This window comes from Ciconia boyciana, chromosome 11 (assembly GCF_034638445.1).
Source record: "Ciconia boyciana chromosome 11, ASM3463844v1, whole genome shotgun sequence".
In the NCBI taxonomy this organism is placed as follows: Eukaryota; Metazoa; Chordata; class Aves; order Ciconiiformes; family Ciconiidae; genus Ciconia; species Ciconia boyciana.
In genome coordinates, this window is record NC_132944.1 from 19,548,247 (window position 1) to 19,575,965 (window position 27,719).

At 47.8% G+C, this 27,719-nt stretch overlaps 1 protein-coding gene across 6 annotated transcripts in view; it reads right to left on the bottom strand.

Moving 5' to 3' along the window:
- Positions 1-128: 128 nt before the first annotated feature.
- PLXNB1 (plexin B1) overlaps positions 129-27,719 on the bottom strand; it is an 84,826-nt gene continuing 57,235 nt past the window's right edge. For all 6 annotated transcript variants that reach the window (XM_072876091.1, XM_072876093.1, XM_072876095.1 and 3 more), the window contains 27 exons: positions 27,557-27,682; positions 26,326-26,448; positions 25,229-25,322; positions 24,808-24,974; positions 23,602-23,753; positions 21,582-21,687; positions 19,774-19,910; positions 18,958-19,134; positions 18,592-18,760; positions 17,230-17,472; positions 15,690-15,866; positions 15,205-15,353; positions 14,717-14,817; positions 13,685-13,902; positions 13,308-13,486; positions 12,423-12,489; positions 11,686-11,832; positions 11,036-11,213; positions 9,386-9,489; positions 8,689-8,773; positions 7,802-7,968; positions 6,571-6,731; positions 6,175-6,322; positions 5,399-5,463; positions 5,233-5,308; positions 4,779-4,853; positions 129-4,235 (listed from right to left, as the gene is read on the bottom strand). In XM_072876091.1, coding sequence (XP_072732192.1) covers positions 4,131-4,235; positions 4,779-4,853; positions 5,233-5,308; positions 5,399-5,463; positions 6,175-6,322; positions 6,571-6,731; positions 7,802-7,968; positions 8,689-8,773; positions 9,386-9,489; positions 11,036-11,213; positions 11,686-11,832; positions 12,423-12,489; positions 13,308-13,486; positions 13,685-13,902; positions 14,717-14,817; positions 15,205-15,353; positions 15,690-15,866; positions 17,230-17,472; positions 18,592-18,760; positions 18,958-19,134; positions 19,774-19,910; positions 21,582-21,687; positions 23,602-23,753; positions 24,808-24,974; positions 25,229-25,322; positions 26,326-26,448; positions 27,557-27,682 — 3,696 coding nt within the window. In that variant the 3' untranslated portion in view covers positions 129-4,130. The remainder of the gene's footprint in view (positions 4,236-4,778; positions 4,854-5,232; positions 5,309-5,398; positions 5,464-6,174; positions 6,323-6,570; positions 6,732-7,801; positions 7,969-8,688; positions 8,774-9,385; positions 9,490-11,035; positions 11,214-11,685; positions 11,833-12,422; positions 12,490-13,307; positions 13,487-13,684; positions 13,903-14,716; positions 14,818-15,204; positions 15,354-15,689; positions 15,867-17,229; positions 17,473-18,591; positions 18,761-18,957; positions 19,135-19,773; positions 19,911-21,581; positions 21,688-23,601; positions 23,754-24,807; positions 24,975-25,228; positions 25,323-26,325; positions 26,449-27,556; positions 27,683-27,719) is intronic.

Sequence of the window (27,719 nt, forward strand, 5' to 3'; positions counted from 1 at the left end):
GAGTACGCAGCTTCCACGTCGGAGGGAAAAAAATAAAAAAAGAGGTGAATAGATTCTGGGCAATTGCATCATCGTGCAACACAAGCATGAGACGCAGGTTGTATATTAAAATTTATTGAATTATTGTGTAAGAATTCTCTTTATTAAAATCATTTGGACTCTAAACTGATTATTTACAGACAAAACCTCGTATATCACCAATAGATTCCTACATCTCCGAACAGTATCTACAAACAGTTATTACACTATGTAACAAAATTCAGATTTTTTTTTTTTTTCCAAGCTTTTTATATTAATTATTAATTCCAATTTGAGAAAGACAGTACCTCGGGTGCTCTGAGCAGAACTCAAGGTGTGGCAGGGCATAAATGCAGGTCAGGCCATACCGTAACAGACAGGGAGACACCAAGTCACAAGGCTGGGAGAGGGCAGAGGCACCAGGACAGAGGACCGGGAGAAAGACGATTAGAGCAAACACACTGGGTGTTCTAGAAACCAAAAGAATCATCCCGACAAGAAAGGCACCAAAAAAGCAGCATCTCGCTGCAACCGGGGCACACCCTGAAAAAGAAATGGCATTCCACCGAGGCAGCAGCATCTGAGAACCCTCTATTTTCATTTAAAAAAAAATTAGCCATCATTTCTACAAAAACAAACAAAAAAAGCTTAAATTTGCCACCAGACAGATGAAAGCAAGCGCTCTCACATCTACATCGCGCGGGTGCCAGCTACTCTTAGTTGTGCCAACGGGAGAGACATTCAAATACACTAATGGATATTTATCTTAATACTGATCAGCTCGTGGCGTTTCATCCAGACCACGGCGGAGGCAAGTTTCTTTCTCTGACCGCAGTACTACATAAATCTGAACGCCTGCCATTCGAGAACATCGCCTTTCTGAGAATACGATTAAAGCAGCGACATCCCCTTGCTGCGCTCGTGTCTTGCGGAAGGGGAACGGTCGCCGTGGCAGGGCACTCTCAGCTGGTGCCCACAGAACTTGCTACTTGTAAGAAACCAGGAACATCCAAGAGAGGATTCTCCATCCTTGAGAAGGAACATCCATCTCCAGAGTGTCCGAGAAGCTGGTCGTGGAATCAGGCAGAGACTGGAAGAAACTTGGAAGGATCGTGAGAAATAAATAAATAAATCTTCCCCGCAGTAGGGAATTTCATAACAAAACCTGTTTTGTGCAAATTTAAATGCAACAGAACCCTGTCGTAATAACAGATTTTGCCACAGGAGAGGGGCATGGACGGAGAGAAGAGGGGCCATGCCTAAACACCCAAGTTGATCCCAGCGAGGGGCCTTCAGTTGCGTGTCCGCAGGGGAGGAGGATGCCGGTACCTAGAACACCAAGGACAGACGGACGGGAAGAGAAGGGCACTACCAGCTTTCCACCCTCACTGCACCTGCGCTGGGCAGTGCCTCCTGTCCAGCTATGCAAGGACAAGCTCAAGATGTTAAATAAGTCAATCACCTAATTTAGCTCTATTTTTAAGTCTTGATTATTGCTCTAACAAAAGCAGACTTTCACAGATACACTGAGAGAAAGCAGATCATTTCCAACGTCCAGGAACACTACTGAGGAGGAAAGAGGATGTGGAGCCCACTTACCCCACGGCCTAAGTCAGCCACGTGGGCAGAGGCTGCGCTCTCAGCAGACACACCTGGACTCCTGTCACTACGATTCCAGGAGAGCCACCAAGCCCTCCTCCCTTTGCCGATGTGAGGCGGATCCAGAATTAAGCCCCAAGCCACCCTGTTCTGGGAAAGCGCAGAGATAATTCTGCAAAAATAGGGGCAGAGATTAACAGTCTGCAGAGCCATAAATCCAGCAGCGAGCCTGTGGCTCCTGGCAGACACTCAGCGAGTTGGAGAGGCCACAAAGGACGCCTTGCTGCCCGGGGCAGGAAGTCCATCCGTCAACGCACAAGGGACAACGCTACTCTGCCACTACACCTGCGCCTGCCTCAAACCAAGGAATCACCTCCCGCAGTTCCTAAGGGAACGGGCTTTACTAGTGTGCACTGTATCTGCTTTTTCCCATCTGCCAGTCCTTTCCTCCACCCAGCTTTTTTTGTGCTGATTTAATCAGATTTGGTCAAGACAGAGGTTTCAGAGATGCTGAGTTCCCATAAGTTTCGTGGAAATGAGTGGTCAGGCAGGAGCGAGACCCAAACTGGTGCCCACCCGGGAGAAGAGAGGCAAGCTCTGTCCCCCCCTTCTGCCTGGCAGCAGCCAGCCAGCTCGCCTGCTGCTCCGCACAGTGAGACAGGAGCAGGAGGTGGCACAGGGATGTTGGCCACACTCTGGGCACACAGAGTACCTGGGAATGCTGCTGAGAGAGGGTCACAGGAGAGAGCTGGCTTTGTAGGAAGAGAGGCCAGCATTAGCTTGTTGTTATATTGCTCAGAGAACAGTTTTTGCAACTGCGCAGCACTCACACAAAGCCACAGGGCTGATCTGATAGGCCTGGAATTACTGCTGTCTGCAATGTAAAGAGAGGTAGGGACACGATCCTGCCCTGTTTTAGCTCTGGTCCCTCCTCCTGGCCCGCACAATCACCACCCCAGGGAAGTGACAGAGGAGTCAGACCTGTCTACCTGCCCCAGGCACGCAGGACATCAATGTGGAATTAGTGGGTGGCGGGGAGAACGAGTAGGGCACCCTTATAAATAGGAATTCGCTCCCAGAAGGGCAGAGTACTCTGTTCACAAGGCGCAAGAACTGAGGAGGGAGCAGCGAGGAGCTGCCCAGTGACAGCTGGCAACAAACGGTGCTTGTGCCTGCTCCAGCCTCGCCTTCCTCGCACGAATCATTCCGGTTTGCAGGACACCTGACGCTCCTTGGGAACAACGCAGTTGTGCTTCATGGCTTCCTCGAGTTCACAGCTCACCAAGTGACCCTTCTATGTGCCACAACAGGAGAGTCTGGGAAGTGAAACTGTGAGTAAGGTGTAAGGCAAGCCTAACAGAAGAGCACACAGCTAAGCCTTGAACTGAGCTGCGGGGAAAAGCAAGCTGCTGTTACAGCAACGGAGACATCTACGAGTTATCCCTGCAGACAAAGCAGTGGAGAAAAACTTTGCTCCAGTGCTGACAGACGTTTGTCAGTAGAAGTGCACAGAGATACTTCTCCAAGAAAAGCTTTGTCTCAAAGCCACAAAATTAAACATTCGCCTTTAGCGTTTAAATACATTAACTTTCTGAGGGTATTTACAAGTCCAGTTCAGAGCAGCAGAACAGCTAGACACCAGAGGAAGGGGAAGTGGCACAAGGCATTTGTTGTGCTTTTCCAAAGAGCAGGGCAACCTCTGACCACAAGGAACCAGGAAGACCGATCCCAAGCTGGGTCAGGGGAGTCTGAGGCGAGCCGGGCAGTGACTCTCACATGCTGAATTTGTCCTGAGGGAAAGGGTGAGGGGGTGCTGTCCGTTTACAGTAGGCCCCTGGGCAAGCGCGCATGCTGGTGAGCACGTTACATCCAAGCAGGTGTCACGCACGAGCTGTCGGAGACCAGAACACTGGGGAGCAAGAGACCTTCGCCATCGGACGCTCTCCTTTCTACATCCAACATCCGGAACCAGTGGGGACATTGCTGCAAGGAAGTTTCTCAGATGGGATACTGCAGGAGTGCTCGCTAGCCGGGGACAGAGGTTAGCACAGCTGTCAGCCTGGGGAAAGCTTCCTGCATCCCTGCTGAAGCGAGCAGCTGCAGCAGGGGAGTCTCCCAGCACTGGCAAGGGCATCCGTGCAAGGCCGAGGACTCCACAGACACGGTGCTTGGTGTTGTCACCTGGCTCTTCGACAACGTTGTTTGGAAACTTGGCACGTTCACCCAACATCTGTAGGAAGGAGCTGTGTGGTCCCCCGACAGTCTGCCAGAGGAAAACCAAAGTTTGTTGTTTTTTTTTTTTCTTTTGTTTTGCTTTTAAAAAGAAAAAACTGTAAAAAAATATTCTCTGAGATGCAAGGACGCTTGTACTTTGTACTGCCTTGGCCATCCCTGTTCATGTCACCCGCGGGTTCCTTGGAGAGTCTGGTTCCAATGGCAGCAGGACACCCTGTGTATAGCTAGGACGAGCACTGTCCCCGTTCAGCCAGGGGAGAGCAGTCTCTCTGCGCCTGTCACAAATCTGTGACTTTATTCTCCACAGCTGCTGCAATCTGTTGTAGTCTATATCCGAGCTGCATCTTCTGTGCCGTTGGGTCTTCTTCCAAGGCAGTAATGATCTGCAAAGTGACAGAGCTCACTGGCACCCTTGCTCCAGCACAGAACACTGTCAACCAGCTCAACTCCATGCATGGAGAGCCCCAAGCTGGAATCCAGCGTGCTCAAGACTAGAGCGGGTATGTAGTAATTCATCTCAAATTAACCATAAAATAAGTATTCTAGATTTGTCCTAATAACTTATAAACTTCATCGTGCAAAAAGAATGCTAAACTTCTCACCTGAAAATGGTATCTTTAGTAAATGAATCTGAACTAACTGCATTTCATTTTTAAGTAGAGTATTTGGATACCGGAGTCAAAAAAAAAAGTGTACATGAAATCCCAACAGCCTCCAAGTTAGAGATCAGTCCTTTTTTGTGATTTCCTTCCTCCCTCTTGGATAAGAATAAAGCAAACTTATGACATGGAAGTTACGCATGCCAATGAAACAATACACAGCGTTGTAACAGTCTGGCTGCTCTTAATTACTAATTTTTGGAGGTTTTTTGATTGGATGGTAAAAGGAGAAGGGCATGTTCATACCTGCTGGAAACACACACTCACCTGGTCATAGTACTTATTGATGTATTTGTACAATTCATGTAGAGCCACCAGGGAATTGAGGTCACCTGAGTAATTCTGAATAAGAGAGGAAGTGCGACAAAACCGTGAGACACCTAACAATTGTTCTTCTCAATTCTGCATCCTCACAACTCATTAGGAAATGTGCTTGTTGCACAAAGCAACAGGAAAGGGAATTCAGCAATGGTTCCCAGCAAAGGAAAAAAATCACACGTACTCCTTGTCCTGAATCCTTGACTCTATTTTTCTCTTCAGCACTAGCTGGGCAGACCCTCGCCCTCCCAGTGGTGCCACGAAGCAGAGCAGCCACTGGGAACCGTCAGTACGTCTGAGCAGAACTGCACGCTCAGCTGGAATATCTTATGTTTGCATTACTCACTTTCCCTTACATGCACAGGTGAGGGGTCAGGGTGACTTCTGAAATAATTTTATTTACCCGTGATAGCTCAGCCAGGGCAGAGTTCATCTCCTGGTCACTGGCAGAGATGGTCTGACGAATGTCCGCATAATACCTATCCAGTGGTACACAGGCAATTAGCATATTGTTCCTCCTAGCCTCCTCCTTACTGCTTAAACTACGACTCCTCACATTCATTGCTTACCTTTCCACCATCTGCTTGTAGCGAGGAATGTCCCGGGCATAGAGCAGCTTATTGATCGGAGAGTCCTTGAACATCCAAAACCAGAATTGATTACAAAAAGCTCCTTCATCATGCCGTGGACTAACCTTCGCAGGTAACACCATCACCGCTATTTTCTGTCATTCATTTCGGATCAGGAATTTTTGTCCTCTGCATGGAGAGGCACTTCAAATACCAGGCTCCCTTCTAGTAATGCAGTCTGAGGAACCGTGAGATGTGCTGGTGAAGGGACCCCTGGGATCCCTAGTCCAGCCTTCCACTTGGAGCTGGGTGATTACCAGTATGAGATCACATTGGCTATGGCTTTGCACAGCTGACTCCTGAAATCCTCCAGAGATCCACCCATCCCATCTCTGGTGACCTGTGTGGGACTGTTCCACCCTCGGCACAGGGTGAGTAGTGGCGATAAAAAGTTTTCCTAATGGCCAACCTAAATCTGCCAAGATGCATCCCGTGACTTACACTGTCTGCCACAGCCAGCTAGAGTTTAGCTCTGTCCCCCACGTAGCTGTAAATAAAGAGCACCCCTCAACAACTTCTGTACGCTAAACAAAATCAGCTCCTCCCTCCTCTCTTCCCAGGAGTCCCCATCACTCTCCAGTGCTCCAGTGGCACGTGGGAGCAAGGATGGGCCTGGCCTGCTGTCCCAGTGGTGCTATGTAAACGTTATTGCCTTCCTGGGGCAGCAGTGCTCAACTATCTGCGCCAACCATGCCTTCTCCTTGCTCTGTACTTACCCGCCCTAACTTATGGTCAGCTATTGTACAGGAGTCCATGAAGGTCTGCGCAATGACCAGGAGCACAGCATCTACGTTATCTGACGTCTGCACATCAAAAACAAACTGAGGATTCTTGATGATGTTGATCCAGAACCGCAGGGGCAGGCTGCAGAGAAGACAGAAGCACAGCAGGGCATCAGCAAAGGTAGCAGCTACGGTGCTGAAAGATATTCTGCACATTACTGCATCTCCCAGCCTTGCCCTCCCAGCAAAACCAGCTTTTCACACTATGCTCCGCTGCCTTGCACTCCCATTTTGCTCCTCCTCCATAGGCAAAGGTGGCTGTCACTTTGCCAGCGATCAGCTCTAGACAGCTTAGCAGTGCCTCCTCCGGGGCCCAGAGGAACACCATACCTGTTTGTCTTCCAGATATGGATGGTCTCAGGGTCTGCAATCCCATAGTGTATTGCCTGCTCATCCAACAGGTCAAAGAAGTATTTGACTGCCAGAGGGACAGGGCGGTTGGTACTGAGGATCACCTGGAACAAGTCATCCACAAACTTCTGCAGAGTGCCCTGGGGAGAACCGAGCAGGACAGAGTCAGCACAGGCAGAGGAGAGTGGGGAGCCCAGGCCTCATGCAGATGGGAGGTTACCCTCTGCTGCTCGGCACCCTCCCCTCACCAGTCCAAAGCTACCTCCCCTCCACTGCAGGGAGCAGCAGCAAAGGAGAAAGGAGGCCCCAGCAGTTTCTGGAACAGAGGCCAGAGAGAAGCTCATGAACAAAGAAAAAGACGGAGGGGAGTCAGATGTACTCAGAGCCACTGCAGGTAAAGGGGATTGCTACAGGGGAGAGCGCTTGCAACATGATGGAACGGCACTGAACCGTAGAGACTGCCTGGCGGAGGGGGCTGCTGGCTGCCAGCAGCTGTATTCAGCTGGACAGGAACAAGGAGAAGGGGTTTGCTCGGCAGCAAGAGGAAGTTCAGTAAATGTGGGGAGAACACAGGCACTGCCTGGCAAAGTGCCTGGGCTGTCGCTTGAGGAACGGTACTACTGCAAGCAGGGCATTGCTGGGGAACCTGGATGCCAAAAGCTGATCTTTTCTTGAGAACAGAGCAGAGGGACAAGTTCCTGGGTCAATTTTTTAACAATGACACTGGAATAAAGCAAAAAGGAGAATGTGAGCAGGCGCTATGCCTGATTTATGACTGCAGCTGAATCTGTACATGGCTGGTGTGTACTATTAGCATCATCCTGCTGCAGCAGGTAACAGGTCAGTCCTATCTTCTTGGCCCTGGGTGGGGCAGAAGGTGAGCAGACATGGCAGCCCAGTGGACACTGCTACCAGAGAAACTCTGCTGCAAAGCACAGGGTACCTGCTTTTTTTCTGTGGGACACACAAAGACAAACACAAGGGGTGGACAGAGGGATAAAACCATTTCTCACTCTCCTAGAGGCTCTGCAAAACCTAACCCATTAGTAGAAGTTTGGCACTGCAGTGCTGGGATCGGAGGGGAAACAATCAGCACATGCATCAACCCAGGCAAAGGGGCTCTTCATCTTCATACACATCCCTGCAATCTGCTGAGGGATACGAAGGAAGGCAAGATCCCAAGCACAACACAATCTGTGCTTCTCCTCACCTTCATCGAGAGTAGACGTGTCAGATAGATCTCTGGGATTGCCTTGGCTCGCTCCCGATCTCTTAAGCTCCCACGCCGATGCTTGGGAAGCTCTGGCTCCTCTGTTGGTTTTACCAGGTGCCAAAGTTTGATCCCACCTTCATCTGCATCCTCCAGCATTGGTGTTTCTAAAACAAGCAGTTGTTCACAGATGAGTGTCAGTTCTCTCACAGTAGAGCTTGGCCAGGTGAGCCCCAAGGAAGCAAGACTTCACAGTATGATAGAAACACAAATGGGAAGGAACCTCTGGAGGCCTCTAACCAGCCTTCTGCACAGAGTACAACTGCTGCTAGCACTACAGCAGGTTGCCTTTGTCCACCCAAAACCTTCAAGGTCTTGGAAACTTCCCCCACCACCCCAGTGGTCTGTTCCAGGGCTGCACCACCCTTTTGCTGAGGAAGTTTTTTTCCCCGTGTCCAGTTTGAACCTGTTAAGCTGCAGCCTGTGGCTATTGTCCCTCACGCCACAGGAGTATCCACGGAGCTGTTCCCTCTGCCAGGCAGCAAGGTAACTGCCTGTCGTCCCATCACCACCCTCAGGCCATGCTCAGCACCTGAGGGTATTAAGATTCCTACAAGTTGCAGACTGCGCTCAGCCCTAGAGAGTCAAACTAGAAAACTGTGCTTATCCTGCATTTTCATGCCCAGCCTGGCTTTCCTCTGCTCTTACACTCTTTTGCTTTTCCCTCATCTCACCTGCCTAAGCTTTCAATTTCCAGACAATCCTATGAGGGTCCAAATCACATATCAGCCTTCTATAGCAGCATAAAGCTGGGGCTACGGCAAGAGACTTGTCCTGCTAACTGGCAAGTGCTATAAAATCATTTTATGAGAACAGGACAAACTCACTCTCTCCTGGGATGTAATCCTGATTCTCCCTGTGGATGTGCTTGGTCAGGCGTGGGACCAGTGCTACTGTTGCTCCATCAGGCACCTGCACACAAGCAAAAATCAACATTCAAAACAAATGGCATGTTTCTCATCAGCACAACAGGCAAGTGCTTGTAGACCAAAACAGACTGTACCATTACTAGAAACAGGGACAGAAACGGGGATTTGGGGGCACCATCACTGTCTTTCTGATGGTGGGAGAATCTTGTTTATACCAATTAAAAAACTGATGTGCAAAGTACGATGAAGATGATAATACTCAGAGACTGAGGTTATTCACATCTAGAACATGTTGCAGCAAGGTATGACATGTTGGTCCAAGATATGGCACATTGGTGCAAGCTGAATATGAAATATGAAAAAATGAAAAAAGAAGTATGAAGAAATACATGTAATACATGAATACATCCATTTCAAACATATTCAAGATACGAAAAAGCTCTACACCTGCCCACGTCTCGGGTACAGGCTAAGGAGGGGGCTATGCTTGTTGAAGTCAGAGTGCAGGCCACAGCACTGACTTAATTTGAATGTGCTGCTGCAAGAAAGCTCCAACCTTTTGACAGTGATCCACCAGGAGCCAGAGCCACAAACAGAGCATAACAGCGTGTAGAAGATGAGAGGAGAGAAAGGCAATGGTAGACTGAGTTCTGACCTTGTAGTGCTGAAGAGTGTTCAGGCGTTTCCAAGTTCCTTGAACAACAGATGTCACATCCTCATCGGACAGTATCAGATGACCTGCCAGCCCTGATCTCCACTCTACAGCCATTAAACACAGAAAAATGAAAAGATAAACTTAAGTTGAGGCATCTCTGAAGTCTGTTGTGCTTCAACCTGAATGAGTGGAACTCTATGCCAGAGAAGACTAATGCTCAAGCTACATCAGGATCACAGGAGGGCTGGGAGTTCCTCAGCCCACAGTCAGGAAATAGGAGAAAGTTCCTATGGACGCACCATTGCGATGCATGCATCCAAACCATCTGTGTACATAACACCCCCAGAATTAATTTTCTGCACGTTAATCCTTTGCATCTACTGGCACTGAGTTTTTTTAGCCAGTTACCGAATAACAAAATTTTCTTCTGCAGCTTTTCAGAGACCACTTCAGGTTTGACTGTCCTGAATAAAAGGGGCATGATTTGCCAATTCAGTCTGTCCACCACCTTGAAGGAAGCAGATTAACAGAAAAGTCTGTAGACTCTCAGAACTTAAGGCCAGAAAGTCTTTAATGTCAGATATTTTCTCCATTTATAAAGGCATTGAGTCGCATATCAGCCTTCTCTTCAACAAGCTCTTAAAGCCTTTCAGGTTCAGCTCTTAAAGCCTTTCAGGTTTGCTTTCCATCCCCAGGATAATTCAAAGTTCTTTGCGCTTGTCCCTGTTATTTCCACATTCTCTTAGAGAGTGAACAGCAAAATCTGGTCCTAGGAGTGGTTCCTACCTGAGAGCACAGCACCTGTGAGATCCCTGCCTTGCTTTGACCTGCCATATCCCTTTGTTACATACCCACTGATACTGGACAACCTTTATCCATGCTGTTTCACAGACAGCATAATCTGAGCAAGTACCTGTAACAACACAGAGTCCTGCAGCCGCAGGACAGTCTCCTAGAGCACAGAGGGACAGATGGCTGCCTGGCTGCCCAGGTCTCTCATCTGACGCTTGCCAAGTTCCTAGGAATTCTGTCAGATCGTGACTCTTCAAGCAGGTGATTCAAACCACAAGTATGCACCCATAGTCCTTATCACCTGCTATTCCCCCAGTACCTGCTCATCTATAAATGTCACCACTATTCAGCAACAGCCAAAGAATGAAGAAGATGGAAAACTGAGTGGCTTCCCTCACAATGTAAGTCCTACCTTTCATTAACCACTCAAAATGGTGGGCAAAATCCTCCCTGACATACATTACTGAGATGCTGCCATTGACTTCACTGGCAGGAAGAGACAGTCTATGACTACAGCATCTCTGCACCGCACTCAAATCGTCCTCCTCTTCTCCATGCTTTTTTTTCCTGCGTCCCCTTGCCCAAGCCATTGCCGTGGTCCAAAGTCTGGCAAAGAACACCATGAAATGGAAGGGGCTGGACCCAACTGCTTCTTTCTCACCCCTACCTCTTGCTGTTAGCCTCTTTCCTGCATCATGCCCTGTTGGGTCCAGCCAGAGTGCAAGATCCTCTGTCAGTGACTCTGCACACTCAGCAGAGAATGACAAATGTCATGCATGCCGGGGTGCTGTGCACAGATAGCAAAGGACCACTCTTCCACTTCCTCACTGAGTTTTGGCACCAAGGAGTTCTGCTCACCGAGGTCCAGGGTGTCTGGGTCTGGTCGGTGACAGTATGGCGTCCCTTTATAGATCTGATCTAGGATCTTCTCCTTCACCTGTGTTATGGTGTCACAGTCTAGCACTTTAGCAGAAATCCCTTGGGAGTCCTCTGCCCCTCCTGCAGCAACTCCTGCTTGCGTCAAAGCATTTAAAGTCTGGGAAAGAAAATAAAAGGTCGCAGCTACTCAGCTGATAAAATTACATCTGACACATTTACACCTTTGATAGTTGGCATTAAGGCAAGTTAACGGCTAGTCCTTTCACTGGAAGAGTTTCAGAAAAGAAAACATCACAAATGTGTTCTCAGTCTTGTGTCAAGAGCTGGAAGCCAGTTCAACAGCGTTGGGGAGGGGCTTTCATGTGCCATCAGCAATTTCATCCCCTTATTTCTAGACACAGAGCACAGCACATACACCAGACCACTGTGCTGATGGCTCCTATCAGCCTAGGGGAAACGTGTCTGGTTTAGCAGAGCTCTTGCTCACCTATGGAGTTGTGCTGCTGGGATAAACCTGGCTCCCAGGAGACAGAGGCAGGACGCTGCACTTCTGCCTCAATAACAGGAGGAGAGACATTCAACCCTGTCCCATCAGAGAGCCCAGAGGGAACAAACGATTTGGTCCTTACCAGAGTCCGGTACTCCAGATCCTCTCTCAAAAGGCGGTTGTCATTTAGGGTATATTTGGCTTTCCCTGTCACCCAGTCGACTGGCCCTTTGTCCACCTGGTGCTTGATTCCTCGAAACAGCATGTAAAGTGGCTCCCCAACAGAGTCCTGACACAGAAAGGAAGGAGTTTCACCTGAGAGAAATTCAGCTTCCTCCTCCCAGCAGAGCCCAAAGGCTTGGAAATATGGACACCCAAGCAGAGGAGAAGCAGGACTGAGGATACAGCAGCTAAGCCACAGCAGGCAAAGACAGAGCCTCTGCTGACAGCTCCTGCTCCACGCACAAGGAAAGTGCATGGGCCAACTACCAAGCGGATGCACAAGACCAATGCACAAGGCGGATGCTCTGCCTCCGCATCACTGATCTGAGAGACTCTCCTTGCCACCCCCTCTCCAGGAAAGGAATTAGATCAGAATCTGTCCTCCCCACGTACAGACCAGCCTATGGCCAGCGTGTCTCAAGATAAAGGAGCTACACTGAGCCCTCCATGATCTGGTGAAACATCCTGGAAACACTGAGTGGTATTAATGCTGATTTAAGCATACCTCTGCCCAGCGAACAGCAAGCTCTCTCATTCCCCACCCTGAAATACAGGACGACTCTGGCACTATTTCAGCTACGAGCAAGGCACAAAGCAAAGCTGGGGCTGTCTCCCTTCTTTTGGCTCCTCTACACCACAGAGGGACAAAGAACTTACCCTCACAAATGCATACAGGCAGATGGACATCCAGTTGGTTAACAGCTTCTCTACCACTGTTTCTGTCCTGAAAGAAAGCATGAGGTTTGTCACAGGAATATGGTGCACAGCAGGGAGGGGTTTGGAGGTAAAAGATCACTCCCCTTGAGAAAAGAGCACACTAAATGATGATACAGGATCAAGGGAGAGGGGGCAAAAAAACCCCAAAACAACAAAACCCAACCAAACCAAAACCAAAAAAGCCCCCAGACACCAACAAAGGACTTTAAAGACCAGTAAGGTTAATGCTTTTGATACCGCTTATTTGAGGCACTTTTCAGCCTGAAGGAGGCACCAAATTACAGAAGTGGAGAAACAGGCAAGCAGGGGACAGAGGAAAGCCTCTGGTAGGTCTCAAACAAGGGAAATTTGTTCAGATCAGAAGGATGGACCAGACAGGAGGCTAATCCAGTCTGGTTAATCCAGACAGGGATCCAAACACAGGAGATATTTCAGTTTAGCTTCCAAACATGGCATGACTGCGAGTCCAGGGACCTCTAAACAGCCAAGTGAGATTAGCAGACTTGGCAGAGCCCTAGTACCTGAACACAAGGAGAGAGTTAATGTACAGCAGCTTCAAAAGAAGAGGAATTTGGGGTGGGCAACTCCAGCTTCCTACTCTTTTCACACCTTTCCTGCTATTTTCCCTGCCAATTGCTGACTGAGGAGAGGGGTATCATTGTTACTGCTTCCTCCTGGTTGATGCGTGTTGTCTGGACACGCACTGGTCTTAAAGCTGCAGCCCATGCCATGATATTATTCTACCCACAGGAGTTTCAGAGCTTGCCAGCTGGGTAGAAAGGCTCTGTCCCCAGCTAGCAGTGGGACCATGACTGGCTCGCTCACCTCCGCAGCATCAGCTTGGGGTTCTTGGCTACATACTGCTCCACAAGGTCATTCAGGAGTGTTTTGAGGATGTCAGTGAAGTACTCCAGCTTCCCATGCAGCGACACAGTGAGCAATGATGCCACATAGGCCCGGTCTCTCGGAGAGAAAGTGCGCTGGATTTCCAGAGTGTGGATGAACTGGTGGGGAGAGAAATAAGCCAGTGTGTGAATCTGCAAAAAACAAGGCAGTCACAGCTACTGGCTCTTGGAAGAGGTGGTGCTGCAGGGAGCTATTCAGAAATGAACTTTAACAGACACTGCCTGCTTCCTGCCACCAGCTGCTGGCGATGTGGCCCTGACCCCACAGCAGGCTGCAAGCAGAGAGAGGAACATTACCTTGGTGAGGAAGAGCTTGCTGTTGAGCAGGTTGGAGAGCTGGACCAAGCCCTGCTCCACAGTTTGCCGCCGGCACTCAGGGATGTCCAGGTCCCTCTGCAGTGGTGACTCACGGTGGCCCGGGAAGAAAATGCGCTCTGCATAGGACTTGTAGTCCAGGAAGGGGATTCCTGTGCCCACAAGGTCACTTGTGAGGTCCATCATCTCAGTCATCAGGTCTGAGGGAAAGGAAATGCCCATGAGGTTGACTACATGATCACACAACTGATGGTGCAGAGCATGAGGTGAGTGCAGGAACTAGAGCCAGCAGGATGGGACCGAGGAAGGATGTTTCCTGTCAGGAAGAGGCACGCCAGGTCCCATGCTAGAACATTTAAAACTAGACTAGGCACTGGGAGAAACTGCTTTAGAAAGCTTCCAGCCTTGGGGAGGAACCAGAAGGTGAATTTGGTGATTATTCTAATTTCCAGTTGACAGCTGGCTTCCAGCTTTATAAAGAAGCAGCCACTGTTCAGCACAGATCTGTAGTTACAGGCATTAACTACATCAGAGACAGAGTATTAGAGATCTCCTGCTCCTCAGTGTTTCCCACATTAGTTGTAGATTACAATCTGAGTCACCTGCACAGTTTTAGAGCTCCAGGTCTCCCACACAAGGGCTCACTGCTGTAAGCAGCTGAGATACAAGGTCTGTGGGCCCAAAATATGGGGTGTAATTCATCTTGCCCTATACAGACTGGACTAGCTGTCCTTAAGGTCTTTCCAAGTGCGCTGTCTTGACCTTTAGCTCTTCATCTGAGTCTGGAGGATGAACTGGAATATCAGAGGGGTCAGTATAGATCACTGTACTCTGAATTAAAGAGAAGAATTAAAGATAGAAGGATTTGGCTATCTGTTTCAACACATTAGCACAGGATAAAGTTATTGTCTGCTCTGAGCTACCCAAACAAGTATGCAGGAAGGGAAAGAGAGGTAGGGCTGAGAGTGGTTCTTCAAGTTTCCCTGAAGCTGCAAGAATTCCCTGAAGACTGACCTGTGAATTCCTTTTTGCATCTGTCCCGAACACTTGTTTCCAGATTTTCCAGCTGGATTTGAACTTTCTTGTAATCCCTGAGAGCCTGTTTGCTCTTCCTCCTGCAATAAGAAGCAGAATTGTTCCCAGTGGCCGTAGCACAGGGATTGTCCTTGCCAACTGTTATGTTGCTGCCAAAGACTCCAGGGCAATTGGTGTTGAGGTGATTACTACTGAACATCTCCTTTACAGGATACCAAACAGTGTTCTGTAAACTAGATGTGTCTCTTGGAGCACCCATTAGGTGGGGGCTCTGAATGAACCACAGCGCAGGCTATGACCAGCAGGTGCAACATGCCTCACACATCCAACACCAGCGGCTCAGAACTTGGCACAAAATAAAGAAAAATGGGACCTTGTTTAGGCCCAAGGTGTACACGCTTGGCCACATCCACTGAATAATGTTGTAGAAGAACTTAAAGACCTCATACAATGCCAGAGTTTCTTACCTGTATATGAAGACGATGACGAGAACAATCAGTGCCACAAAGGATGCACCAACACCCAAACCGATCTGTGCCTCCAGTGGGAAGGTGAGCTGGCTTTCTGTGTCATACTGCACTCGGCCCAGGAGGAAGTTCAGGTTACCCATCTGTACCTGTAAGAAAGCCCGTGCCACGATGTAAGCTCAGTGCAGCAATGCAAAGCCACAGGGCTTCTCCAGAATGGGTACAGGTGGCATACAGCTCTAGCAAAGCTGTCTCACAGCACAACTCCCGAAGCCAGCTATACCATTTGCTTTCAGGCAGTGTTTGGCATGTAAGAGTAGAGTTGAGAACAAGAGCAGCGCCTTGCCACCCCTGGTACCTCCCCTGTCCCTCACCAGGGCTTCTGCTTTTCCGCCACTTCCCATCCCACTCCCTGCCTCCACCACTACTTCTTGCTTGTGCTTCAACAAACGACGGGATTTCTTGCGGTGCTGCCGATTCCCTACCGTGAACTCTGGGAGCAAGTCTGTGCCCTCCCGCTTCGTGCGGTGCCGCGGAGCTGGCTGCTCGGAGGGAGGCTCACAGTAGAGATGATTCCTTGTTAGTGTCTTCACCACACAGATTCCTTCCCCAATCATAGCCATAACTTCATCCTTGGAAATAGCCAGATCTAGATTTTCCCCCTGGAACAGATGTGGAACAGCATATCAAATCGAGGAAAACACAACTCTGCATTTTCTTAGCTCCAGAGAAGATGGAGACCACCAACACCATAGGAAAAAAGCAGCCTTTTTTCTTCTCTGACTAGGCTCGTATCTGCATTGGCTACAGAAATTCATTTTGCAAGATAAAAAAATTCACTCGCATACGATTTAGAGTATAGCTTTAGTACCATGCTGCATAAATACAGTTATAAATAGCCTGTCTCCTTAAGGCTCTTCAGCCACAGCATGACTAAGCTCAACTCTTCACTCTGTATGTATATGCATGTACATACACACAATGTGTATATATTTGAAAAGGTAGTCTCATGTCAGTTAACCTAAGCATTCAGGTGAGTCAATCAATGCCTTTCAAAGGTGTAACACATTTACGCTATTGTTCCTATCTGCTACACAAATCTGCTTTAATTTTTGGGGATTAAGAGCTTTTTTTTTTTTTTTTTTTTTAAATAAAACCACACTTGACTGATATTAATTACATTTTTATGTTTTAATACTTTCTAAGCTGAATCCTGCATTAGCATTTTCATGCTTTTGCCCAGAGCTCTGTCAGGGTATCGTGACAGGTTGGTAGGTCAACATCCCTGCTCTTTGAAAGCTTGCGTCTTGTTAGTTCTCTTTCAGCCTTCTCATATTGCCCTACTTCTCCAAGATGCATTCAATACCAATGGCAGCAGTCTAGACATTTCTAGACTAGTACATCCTCACAGTTTTTACTCATATGCAAAAACAGAGAAAGCGGAGAAAGTGCATCTCCAGCTGCAGCCATTAACTTTCTTAATGAGTACTGGACTAGAAAGTACCTTTCCATACAAAAATACCTCAGAGATTTTTTTCTCACATGTACAGAAAAAAACATTAGCCACTCTGCCCTTCCATATCATCTTTAAAGAGTGATTTTCCTACCTCCACCTAGTAACAGGTCTTCCCTACTGCCAGGATTCTTTTACTCCTAAGTTACTTCTACAGGAATCTTAAGAAGTTATGAAAAAGCCAGCAGCTGAGAATAGGATGTGGAGTTTATTTAGTACTAATATCTCATATACAAATAGTTTATTAGGATTAAAAGTAAAAAAGCACGGAAGTTTCCACAAGCCCTGTGAAGCCTTTAACAATGATTTATGGGCTCAAGAGGTTTTTTTGATGCACTCTTTTCCCTGTTCTTATGTACCATTTCTCACAGGCCAAAGTAGATGTGCTGTGACAGGTTGTAAGCCTGTCAAATGCTTTAAAACCTTGGATGCTGCATGACACCAATTTAAAACACTCAGGTTAGAAACACCTTTGTACAAAGAACATTATTTCCAGCTAGTTTTTGTGTTACCTCCACAGAGATGACGCTTCCTGGCTTGTGACGATATGGTTTGGCAGGGTCTTCAGCATTCAATGGTTTTAGGATGGGGTTAACTTCATAAGAGAAGGGCATGGGATGCAATGAGTTGAAATCAAAGCTCAGATTATCCAGAATAAATTCCAGTTTGATATGGACACTCCGCAGCAGCAGGTTAATGGCTGGAGTTTTGCACAGGATCAGGTAGGAGGAGTTAACAAGACATGGTTCTTCAAACTAAATGCAAAAGGCATAAAAAATGTCAGTAGTGAAACACTAATTCTTCTCCTGCAGCTTTGCAATACTTCCCAACCCCGAGCAATCTGGGGCCAGTCTGCATTCCTCTCATCTGGAGCAATGCCAGAGGAACTCTGCTTAATTGTAGAGGGAAAAATTCAAGATCTGAGGAATTCCCCATGTTCCTCTAAAGAAAGTTTTCATAGCACTGGTTTTGTTGCAAGTACCTAGGTCTCAGCAGTGGAAATTCCCCCGGCAGCAAATTCTGGAAAGGCATCAGCTTTAGATCTCCCTGCTCTGGGACCAAAGACCTTCAGTGCAAGGCTGATTTCCTAGCCTGAATGCTTCTGTGAAAGAAGTGTTCCTTTGTCTGGTTGTGTATGTTTTATACAGTTGGTGAAAGTATTAGAGTAAATTCCACCCCACCCCACCCCCCCCCCACCACAAATGCCTTCCTAAGAACATGGGTAAAACCAGCTGCTATTGATGCATGTGCATCAGGAGCGTATTCTCCCAGTTTATGTACAGGAAGTCCTCCATCATTTGCACTAATAATGCAAATCCCTCTTGTACTTTGGCTGCCAAACACCCTCTACCTCTTCAAATTCTGCTGCATGCTCTGTGACCTTGATGATCACATCAATACCTCTGTAGTGACCCATCTCAGGACACTGGCAGCAGGAGAGCAGAAAATGTTGGTGGAACTGGTAATTTCACTGAACTCTGCCTGTTTTTGTATCTCAGAGTGAAAGAGAGCCCAGGGGCTATAGAGATGGATGGAACTATGCAAAAGGAAGAGTCTGGAGCACGGACGTGCTAAGCCACACAAGCTCTCTGGCTCAGCTGTAGACTTTTTTTATCTCCACGCTGCTGCCCTGCTGTTTTTATCTCACATCACAAGTCCTGCACATCTCTAAGCAGAGGCCGACCCAACTCACGGAAATGTTTGTGGAAGTGCTTAACCTCTCAGTCTGGCAGAGAACACGTCCACTTGGCCAAGACTGTTGGTATGATCCAAGCAGATAACAGCAAGTGGGGGGAAAAGCCCTAGGACACAAAGTCCACCTCTCCAGAGCAACACATCAACCCTCAAGCACCCTCAGCTCTTTGCCATGCTACCTGCTGGACGCTGCAAAGAGCGTCCTCAGGGCACTCGGTGTCTGGGATGATTCTGCGCCATCGCCCCAGTCCTCGGCGCCGGCGTTCAGATGGAGAAACTGTAACTCGGATCTTTGGTCTCTGTACAACATCCAAGTTGTATCCATGAACTCTGAGCACTCTCCCTCCACTGAAAGAGAAAAGTAGCTGATCTCACCCACCTATTATTCATTATCTCTGTCTTGCCCATGCTCCCACCCTTCTGCTTATGCTCATTCCCACAAGCCTGGCTTTACTCCAAAGTGCAACTCAACAAACAGATACCGTTGGTGCTGTAGTACCTGCCTCAGCACACAGCCCTGGGGAAGGTGCACTCAGTCGTCCTACCTGAGGAAGCTTTTAGGCGGCTCTGCAAAAGTGATGTTGGGATCCAGAGTATATCTGAAGAGGGACCCTTCCAGTCTCCGCTCTTGGTCCCCATATCTGATAGTGACTGGGAGTTCTGCAGACACATTGCTGGGACTTGTCTGGCATGCCAACTGGTCCTCTGTCATCTCAGAGAGGCTTGGAGAGACAGAAGACAGAACAAGGGATTAACACAGCCACCGCAGAGACAGATTTTATAGTACTGTGCCTTGCTCTTTGCAGACAGTCTGCAAACCTCTTCTGGTATTTTCCTAAATTTAATGCTGAAAGGTCTTGTGCCTTATCTAAGCAAGCAATAATTGCTGGGCAGTTGTCAGTGAGCAGCACATGGACAAAAAGCAGGTACAGCCACTGTCCAGACTGAAGAGACTGGAAGCATGCTACCAAGGCATGTGCAGCTTCTCACCAGCAGTGCTGTCAGGTGTACGTGTCTCAGGATGCAAGAAAACAAGCAGCTCTTAGTGTTAGTCTGCAGGAGCCAACTGCAGCTCCCCATCAGCAAAAGCAGCACTGTCAGGATGGGGTATAGTCCTGCCAAGAGACACGTGGAACAGAGGCCATGTAGCACTGTTCACATCCAAGGGAATGTGGGCAGGAATGTAAGATGGTTGAGGTTGGGGCCATGACCCTCAAGGGGAGGATCTCCTGGAACACAGAGGAGAGCAGAGCTCCAACAGCTTGTGCTAAGGGCTGAGCCAGGCAGCATCACGCCCTCCAGGGCTCTGGGAAAGACTCAGGGCAGTGCACAGCCAGCACATCGGCAGGCTCTGATCTTACATGTGGCAAGGGAGGTCTCCAAGCAGGACACTGATCTCACTAGGATGCCCAGTCAGCAGCTTTGAGCCCAGAAGGGTGAGACAGGTTCCTCCCGCTTTGGGGCCCTGAGTTGGAACAATGGATTTCAGCTCTGGGTTCTAGAAGAGGGGGGGGAAAAACAAAAAGGAAGGAAGGAAAAAAAAAAAAAAAAGAAAGGTGAGTGACAAGGACCTCATAAGACAAGGAAATAAATCAGCAGAACATGTTCAGTGACCTCCAGTGCTCTGAAAATAGAAGCTATAAGTCCCAATCACAGCAGCTACCTTACAGAGCAGAGGCAACAGAAGAGGGATCAATCACACCAGCAAGAATCACACCACAAAGCACACCATGAATCGGGGACCAGTTTTTCCACAGACTGCAAAAGGCAGATGGATGCTGCAAACAGCAGAGCTGCGAGCCTCACACAAACCCTAGGATTAACAGTTCAAAGGGATTGTTCAGATCAGTAACTGGATTAATAACTCAGGTTAGGAAAAACAAGGTAGCAAATAACTTGTCTGTTTGTCTAGTAGATGAGGAGATTACCAGCAGGGAGCCCTAAGAATTTGTCTTGAGATCTGTGCTATTAAACATACTTGTAGGTGACCTGGAAAGGGGAAAGGAAATTTGATAAATTATTCAGAGTAACAAAAACTTAGTACCACTGAGGAGCTGCAGCAAAATTAGGAGGAACCAGGCAGAGTGGCCCAAGTAAGTCACTGCTGATAAATGAAGAGCAAGACACATGAAGTGAGAAGGAGCAGGGAGACTACAGCAAAAAAGCAACCCAACCATATGTACACAGTTGTGAGTTTCGAAATAGCTCCTGCCCATTCAAGAGTGCTTTGGTACCTATAACAACTCTACCTGCTGTAAGCACAGATCTCAACAAAAACACACCAAGTGGTAGGAATCACTGGAAAGGGAATTAAGAAAAACGATTTTTATGCCACAGTAAAAATTCCTTTTGCACTCGCATCTTCAGCATAGCATGCAGTTCTCATCACCCTGCCTCAAAATGGTGATAATAGAACCAAAACCAAGAGAAGAGCAACAAGCATAATCCAGTATATAAAATGGTTCTATACAGCCAAAAATGGAATCGCCTAAGACTTTTCAGACATCTCTTTCCCCTTCCCATGGGAGAGGGAGACACGCAGCTAGGTACGTAACTTGTAAGTTGCACAGCAAGGATGAAAAGCAAGTAACTGTATCTAAAAACTACTTAAATATTATTTCATAGTTGCTGGGTTTAAGATATCAAAAAGTTACCAGAAACTTGTTTAAAAATAATAGGAAACATTTCTCCATACAATGCACAGTAACTTTGGACTTACTGCCACTAGCTGCTGAAGGTCAGAAACTAAAAGTATGTTCAAGCAGCAATTTTCAAATTAATAAAAGGAAAGTCAGAAGTCTTAGTAAGATGTTAAGTCATCAATAAAAAAAAAAAAATCTCCAAATCAGAAAGGTACCCTGTATTTTTCCTTTTTCTTTAAGCATTTAATAGTTACCATTGTCAAAAAAAAAAAAAAATCACTAGACTACAGAATCTTTAGTATCACCCAGTACAGCTGTTCTTGTAATCTAAAGACAGGGGGGTAAAAAGGAAAAAAAAATACAAAACAAACCCCAAAACACCACACAACACAAACACCAGAAAAATCAGGTAACAATACCAGCAGCAAGTGCTTGGCAGAGTACCATAAGTTCACGCAACAGACAGCCATTTAGCAGAGATGCTGGAAGCACAGGGAGAGGTATTAAAGAAGCAATAGTTACGTTACCTGATAGGTGAAAATATGCCCAGAAACTCCACGTCCTCCTCCAGGCACTTCCACCACAATGTGCCCAAATCTCTCTGTCCAGCTCCCGCCAGTGACGCATACGATACTGCAGGGCAATCCAAGAACAGTGTCACACCGTGGAAGAGCAGATGAGCTGTATCCATTGCATCATGTCCTAAAACCTTCTAGCAACCACAGCTCCCTTCTTTCAGCCTTATCACATGCTCAGAATATACAACCGAACGTTGAGAAACACCTTTAAAAGCTGGATTAGGTGCAGCAGAAAAAAGCAGTTCCAAACAGGCCCATCTTATCCAAGATTATTCTTTCTGGGACAGACAGGATGAAGCCCACTGTATCACAGATACACAAAGAGTCCAAGAACTCTGCTATTGTCCAGAGCTGATCAAATCTCTCTCCAGTCACATCTGGAGCAACCCCAGGCTAGCACTGGTCAATCCACACATTAGCACTGTGTCTGATGCAGAAGAAAACTCGAGACTGTAGGTTTAGCTGGCACTGGTCTTCAGCCAGTGGCCTCTGGGACCAGCCAGTTCCTGTGACCAGCACCACCCATTCCTCCCAGCCCTTTTTCCAGCCATAATTTGATATGGGAGATGCTGACAAGGTGAAAAGTCGGGTTGTACTTAGAACAGGGCAGCAAGGAATCCCATGTTACAGCACTGTTTTGCTAACAGAAAAACTACTCTGCAGGAGACTTCCCAGCCTTCCTACACAGTAGGAGATTAATTTTGTCTGGGCCTTGCTCAGGAGTGGGTTCCAGGTTCACAGCTATATCCCCCTCAACCAAAAAGGCTCAGGAATTTGAACTTAGGCAGTGCAGTCCCAAGCCAGGACCCTGTGATGCCAGGTGATTTACAGATACAGGACAAAGACAGTGCTAACCCCAGAAAGATTATGCTCTAATTCTAGGATGAAAACAGAAAGCAGATGGATCCAGACAAACAAAGCGCACAGACAGGACAACACTGCTCAACACAGCAGGCCATTTCCCAGCAGGATCTTACCTGGCTCCCAGAGGGAAAGGTGCTACAACTACTGCTACCATGGAATGGAAAGATGGGTTTTTGATAGCTCTGATGAGAGGTTACTCACAATTGCTCTCCTCTTCTCCTGCTGGTTGCTTGGCTCCTCTCCCTCCCTTGTCCAAGGCTCCCACCTACCTGCCCTGCCACAGGCCAACTACACAAATACTCCTTTCTCCTTGCTTCCTAGCTGCCCCCCAGTCACACCTCTCAACACCTGACTACACTGCCTTGTTATATGGTCCTGCCCCGGCCAGACACACCGGCTACCCAGTTCTCTACCACTGACATTAGCTGGATTCAGCAGGACAGGTCTTTCTGCTTCTCATCCTCCTCCTAGCCACTACTTTTACAACCATTGTGTGACCTGCCAGGCACTCCTAGCCACCAGAAGAGTGGCATGGGGCCCACCAGGACTCCCTGGTCTGTCCCTGGTTGAGAGGGCCCTTTCATTGGGTCTGTTCCTGAGAGGTGGAAGTCTGGCCGGCAAGTGAAGAATGACAGTTAGGGGTGTGCCCACTCAAGCAGAGGCAAGAATCTGTGCCGTACCTCCAACCACACGTTCCCATCCTCACCCTGTGTTAACACGGTCAGGATATTTTCCTAGCAGTGACACTTGCACAAGCCATGTCCTTTGCTTTATTGAAATCACCCTGTGGCTGGGAGAGACACCCACGAAACTGCATGGTTCTGAGCCTGTGACTCCCTGATCTGGCTGGCCTGAGGGCTCTGTACTGGCAGCGTGGTTGGTATACGGCAGCACTGTTTGGCCATCGCCTTGTACACAACCTTATCTCTCTAAGGTCACCGCCTGAGTAGCTAATTAGACAGTGACCTTACTCAGGGGCACTCCCTGGGGAATGGGCAAGGCTCAGTACCTGCTACAGCAAAGGCAATGACATCTCAGGCTGGTGTCAGCAGCCAAGGGAAAAGCCAACGCCTGCCTCTGGGAGGAGGTTTCACAGATACTCTACCTGCTAGAGATCTCATACTCTTGAGCATCTACGGCACAGGGAATTCCTGCAACAGTGACAGTTTCTGCAATGTCTTGATGTTTCTGCCCGAGGTTTGAGCCAGTGATGGTGATTCTAGTGCCACCTTCCACTGGTCCAGACAGGGGGTACACCTGCAAAGACATCCGCGCACGTGTAAATGTCACAGTATCTCAGACCTCTGCAGTCTGGCAACTGATCTACAGCACAGGGCCCTTCCGCTGCCCCATTACAAACTGCGCCTGGTCAGGTCACTGCTATGGATTCCTTTTACTGTCTTGGACTAGTACCAGGTTGCACCCTCATCAGAAGAAAGGCCATAAAGAACACGACAGCCAGAGCCTTCTTTCCCATAGCTCACTGTTGCCAGCAGTCCCCCCCAGAGGTGATAAACCAGTATAGACTTCTAAAGCAAGGACTGCCCTGCTTTGCCTTCTCATCAACATGCTGACCACTCCACAGGGCATTTCTGCTGAAGAGTGGGAATGCACAAGCCAATACATGTTACTAGTATTGAAGCAGCAAGCACCATTCCCCGCTCAGCATCAGTACAACAATGAATTGCATGCTGCACAAACGTCAAAGCTCTGTCCCTGAGCAGCATCCAAGATAAACTAAGACAAGATGCAGCACATGGATGTTGTGTGCCACCGGAGGGAGGACAAGCTGACAGCAAAAGGGACACATGGCTACAGACACTTGTCATGTGGCAGTTAGCAAGAAACATTTAAAATAAACAGACAAAAATAATTAATTCCAGTAACCTGTCATGCCTTTCCCATCCTTGCTGTGCCATTATCATTAGGTTTTGCCCTCCTTTGCCCCAGGCTCAGTTGGGCCAACCTCTTTCAGGGTCTGGCTCGGGACAGTTGGAGGATCCAATCTGTGGACCCTTTCCCAGCTCCTGAATGATTCTGCTCCTTCTGGCATGCCAGTTTCAGTTCGCATGAGATACAAATGCATCTTTCCCCACTGTTCTCTATCAGCAAACTGAAAGCCCAGCACGAAAGTCTAGCATCCTCACAACACCGAGGGATCACAGTAGAATAGGACTAACTTGCTCTTCAGATGGCCAACGTATTATTGAGCTGCACTGTTCGCACTCTGAGTTCGCAGCCCTTTGACTTCAACTGGAGAATGGAGCCCTCCTTGCCCCAGGTGCAGTACACTAGCGAGCAAGTTACTCACAGAGTGAATGAGAGGTGCTGGACACAGGTCTTCTATCTCTTCCTTGCAGGAGCCCCTGAAGATACAGCTGGGGTTGTCACCTCCACACCACACACAGTTGTACTTTGAGTCAGCTGTTTGGCAGCGGCTACAATCAGTGTGTCCCACAGAGCAGTTGTAAAAAGTCACTGCAAAGGAGAAAAAAAAAATCAGACATCTGCAAACATCCCCTAGGGCACAGAATAATCCAGCATAGAGGCTTCTTGCCTAGAACCCTCTCCTCCTCCCTCCCCTGTCACAAGCAACAGAAACAAGGCTGTATGTTTTCCTCAGTTTCCCTGTGACAGGACTACTACAGATGTGAAAAGCCTCACTTGAGGATTTCACAATTCTCTTCCACCTCATCCGCTGTCTTTTTGCTGAGGAGGTGTTGCACTCCTACCGTGAAGATCTGCAGCACTGTCTACTCGAAGGTGTCGTCGCCTCTGCACAAAGACCACAGCATTGAATTCAAGTTGAGGCGCTGTGTAACTGTACTGCAAAGACAAAGACCATCAAGACAAAGGACTTAATAGAGGCACAAACAAGCCAGCTGAATAGGCAGAAAGCATCAGCATCCGCCCTGCGTAGTGCACCGACACGTATAGCCTATACGGAGCTTCCCGTGAATACAGACAAGGCAGCGTTAGCTGGGGCAGTGGCAGCACAGGCCTGTCCTCACTGGTTCACACAGTCAATTCTGCTTTAGAAAGAGTAGCAGGCATTGGATCACTAGGATGAACGTTGAAAACAAATGTGTGCTCACAAGAATACTTGTCTAACTTCTGAACTGCATTCCTAAATGGCTAATTCCTATCTACAAGCCACCTGGCTCAGAAAACTGCTCAAGCTGGCATTTCTGCCATTTCAGTAGAGCTGAAGATGCAGTATTACAATTGGTCCACAGGGCTCGTGTGCGCAGGAGCCTATGTTGTTCCTTTCCCTTAACTATATGAGTTTGTGAACTAAAAATACTGCCTCTGCTTGCAAATCTTGCCTTAAGTAAAATCCACACATCATCCAGAAATGTACATGGCTGTTTTAATTTTGCCTGTTAATCTTACAATCCACAGGCTAGCTTCCACCATGAAGAACAAAACTGGTATTAATAGCATTTTTCTTTTCACAAAAGAACCACCATCACAGAAGAAGTCACGATCCAGAGAACCACAAACAACATTGCCTCAAGCTAAAGCAGAAGTGGCACTGTCCTGGCAGCTTGCAATGAGTGGTGATTCAGAGACGGCATCATCCCGTACTACAGCAAATGCAGCAACAGGTTGTGTGGCTCAGACTGCACAATCTTTCCGCAAGCTGAAGACACCAGTACCGCCAGGCAGCAGCATCACAGATGAAGGCCCCATAGTGCTAAGTATTCTACAAATATCTTTGCAAAATATGCTCTTTTCCCCAAAGAGCTTGCCTTCCAGCCTGCTGTTTTGCTGAGCAAAAACAGCACCAGTGTGAACTCTGAAATGGCATCATATTCCAAGCACTCACCTGGTTCATCTGGCAGGTGATATAACAGAGGGACTGGTTTGTTTCTTCTCCTTCCACATAAGCATCCATCACCACTGTCCTCCCCTCCAAATTCAGGACACACTCATAGTCCCACTGCTGGTCCTGCAGAGAAGATACACATGGCACCATTTCTCAGCTACACAGAGCTTCCTGCTACACAACAGCGTACTCCTGCCTCTCCAATTCAGTACCTTTTACCAAGCCACTTACTGTGCAAGCAGCATGCTCCTCTCATTCCCTTCGTTATGCCAACTCTATGCTATATTCAAGGGCTCTCTATGCTGTCACTGCCTCCATGTATGAAAGGTAAACCAACACAAAACAAAACACCTAGAAGGGAGCACGTGTATGTCAGTGCAGGGAGAACTCAGCACAGGAGGAGGAATTAAAGAAAAAACAGTGGGACTGCGAAGTTATGCCTGTATGTGTCTCAAACACTAGCTTGGAAATGAAGAGTGGAGTACGCAGATTAGGGCAGTGCATCTCAAAAAACACTAAGTGTATTTTTCTTCTCTGTCTGTCTCTCCTGTAAATCTTCCACTGAATTGCTTAGACACTTCCCATAAAAAAAGATGGACATGGATCTGTAACCAGCTCTGCTCCTCTGAGCAGTGCAGTATATCAGGTTTAACATATAAACTAACAATTAGTCTGTGGGCTGCATGTTCTGAGGCGGTTGTTTGTAAAAGGTTACTAAATCAGTCTTCTGTCTTGAAAAGCAAAGAGAATTTTTATCAGAGGCACACCCAAGAAACAGCTTTCAAGGGTGGTTTTCCCTGTTGCAGAAGTTTCAGGTACGACAGGAATAGCCACATTAACATAAGCATGCCAGAAAGGAAAGGGAACAGATGACTTAGCTTTAGCTTACGGAGACACAATCAATCAGCAGAGTTTCAGCAGCAAGTTATTCCAAGAACTACCATCTACAGTGCAACTTAATCCAAACGTATGCAGATCTTCTCCAGCAGGTTGGCACACACCTGTACTCTCCCTTTCTCTGGGTGACCTCCTACCCACCAATAAATCCAGCTATGTAATGCTTTATTCACAGAAGTAGGTCATTCCTCTAGGTGTTTCTGCAAACAGGAGAAACCTAGGCAGAGCCACAACTGCGTCTTCCACGTATTTTTAGCAGTCCAGTGGACAGGTTGCCTGAACAGCGCTCTGCATTAATACAGTTTCTCGACACTGATGGCGTTGAGCTGACTACCTGATAGAGGTGGAAGTTCTTTCCCAGCAGGGTTATCTTCCTCGCCACGTTGACTGGAAACAGCGAAGATCCCTGGATTCCCTGCACACAGGGACATGCATCTGGACCCCAGCTAAGCTCTTCATTCTGAAAACAAACACAGGTCTTTAGAGAAAGAGACCTC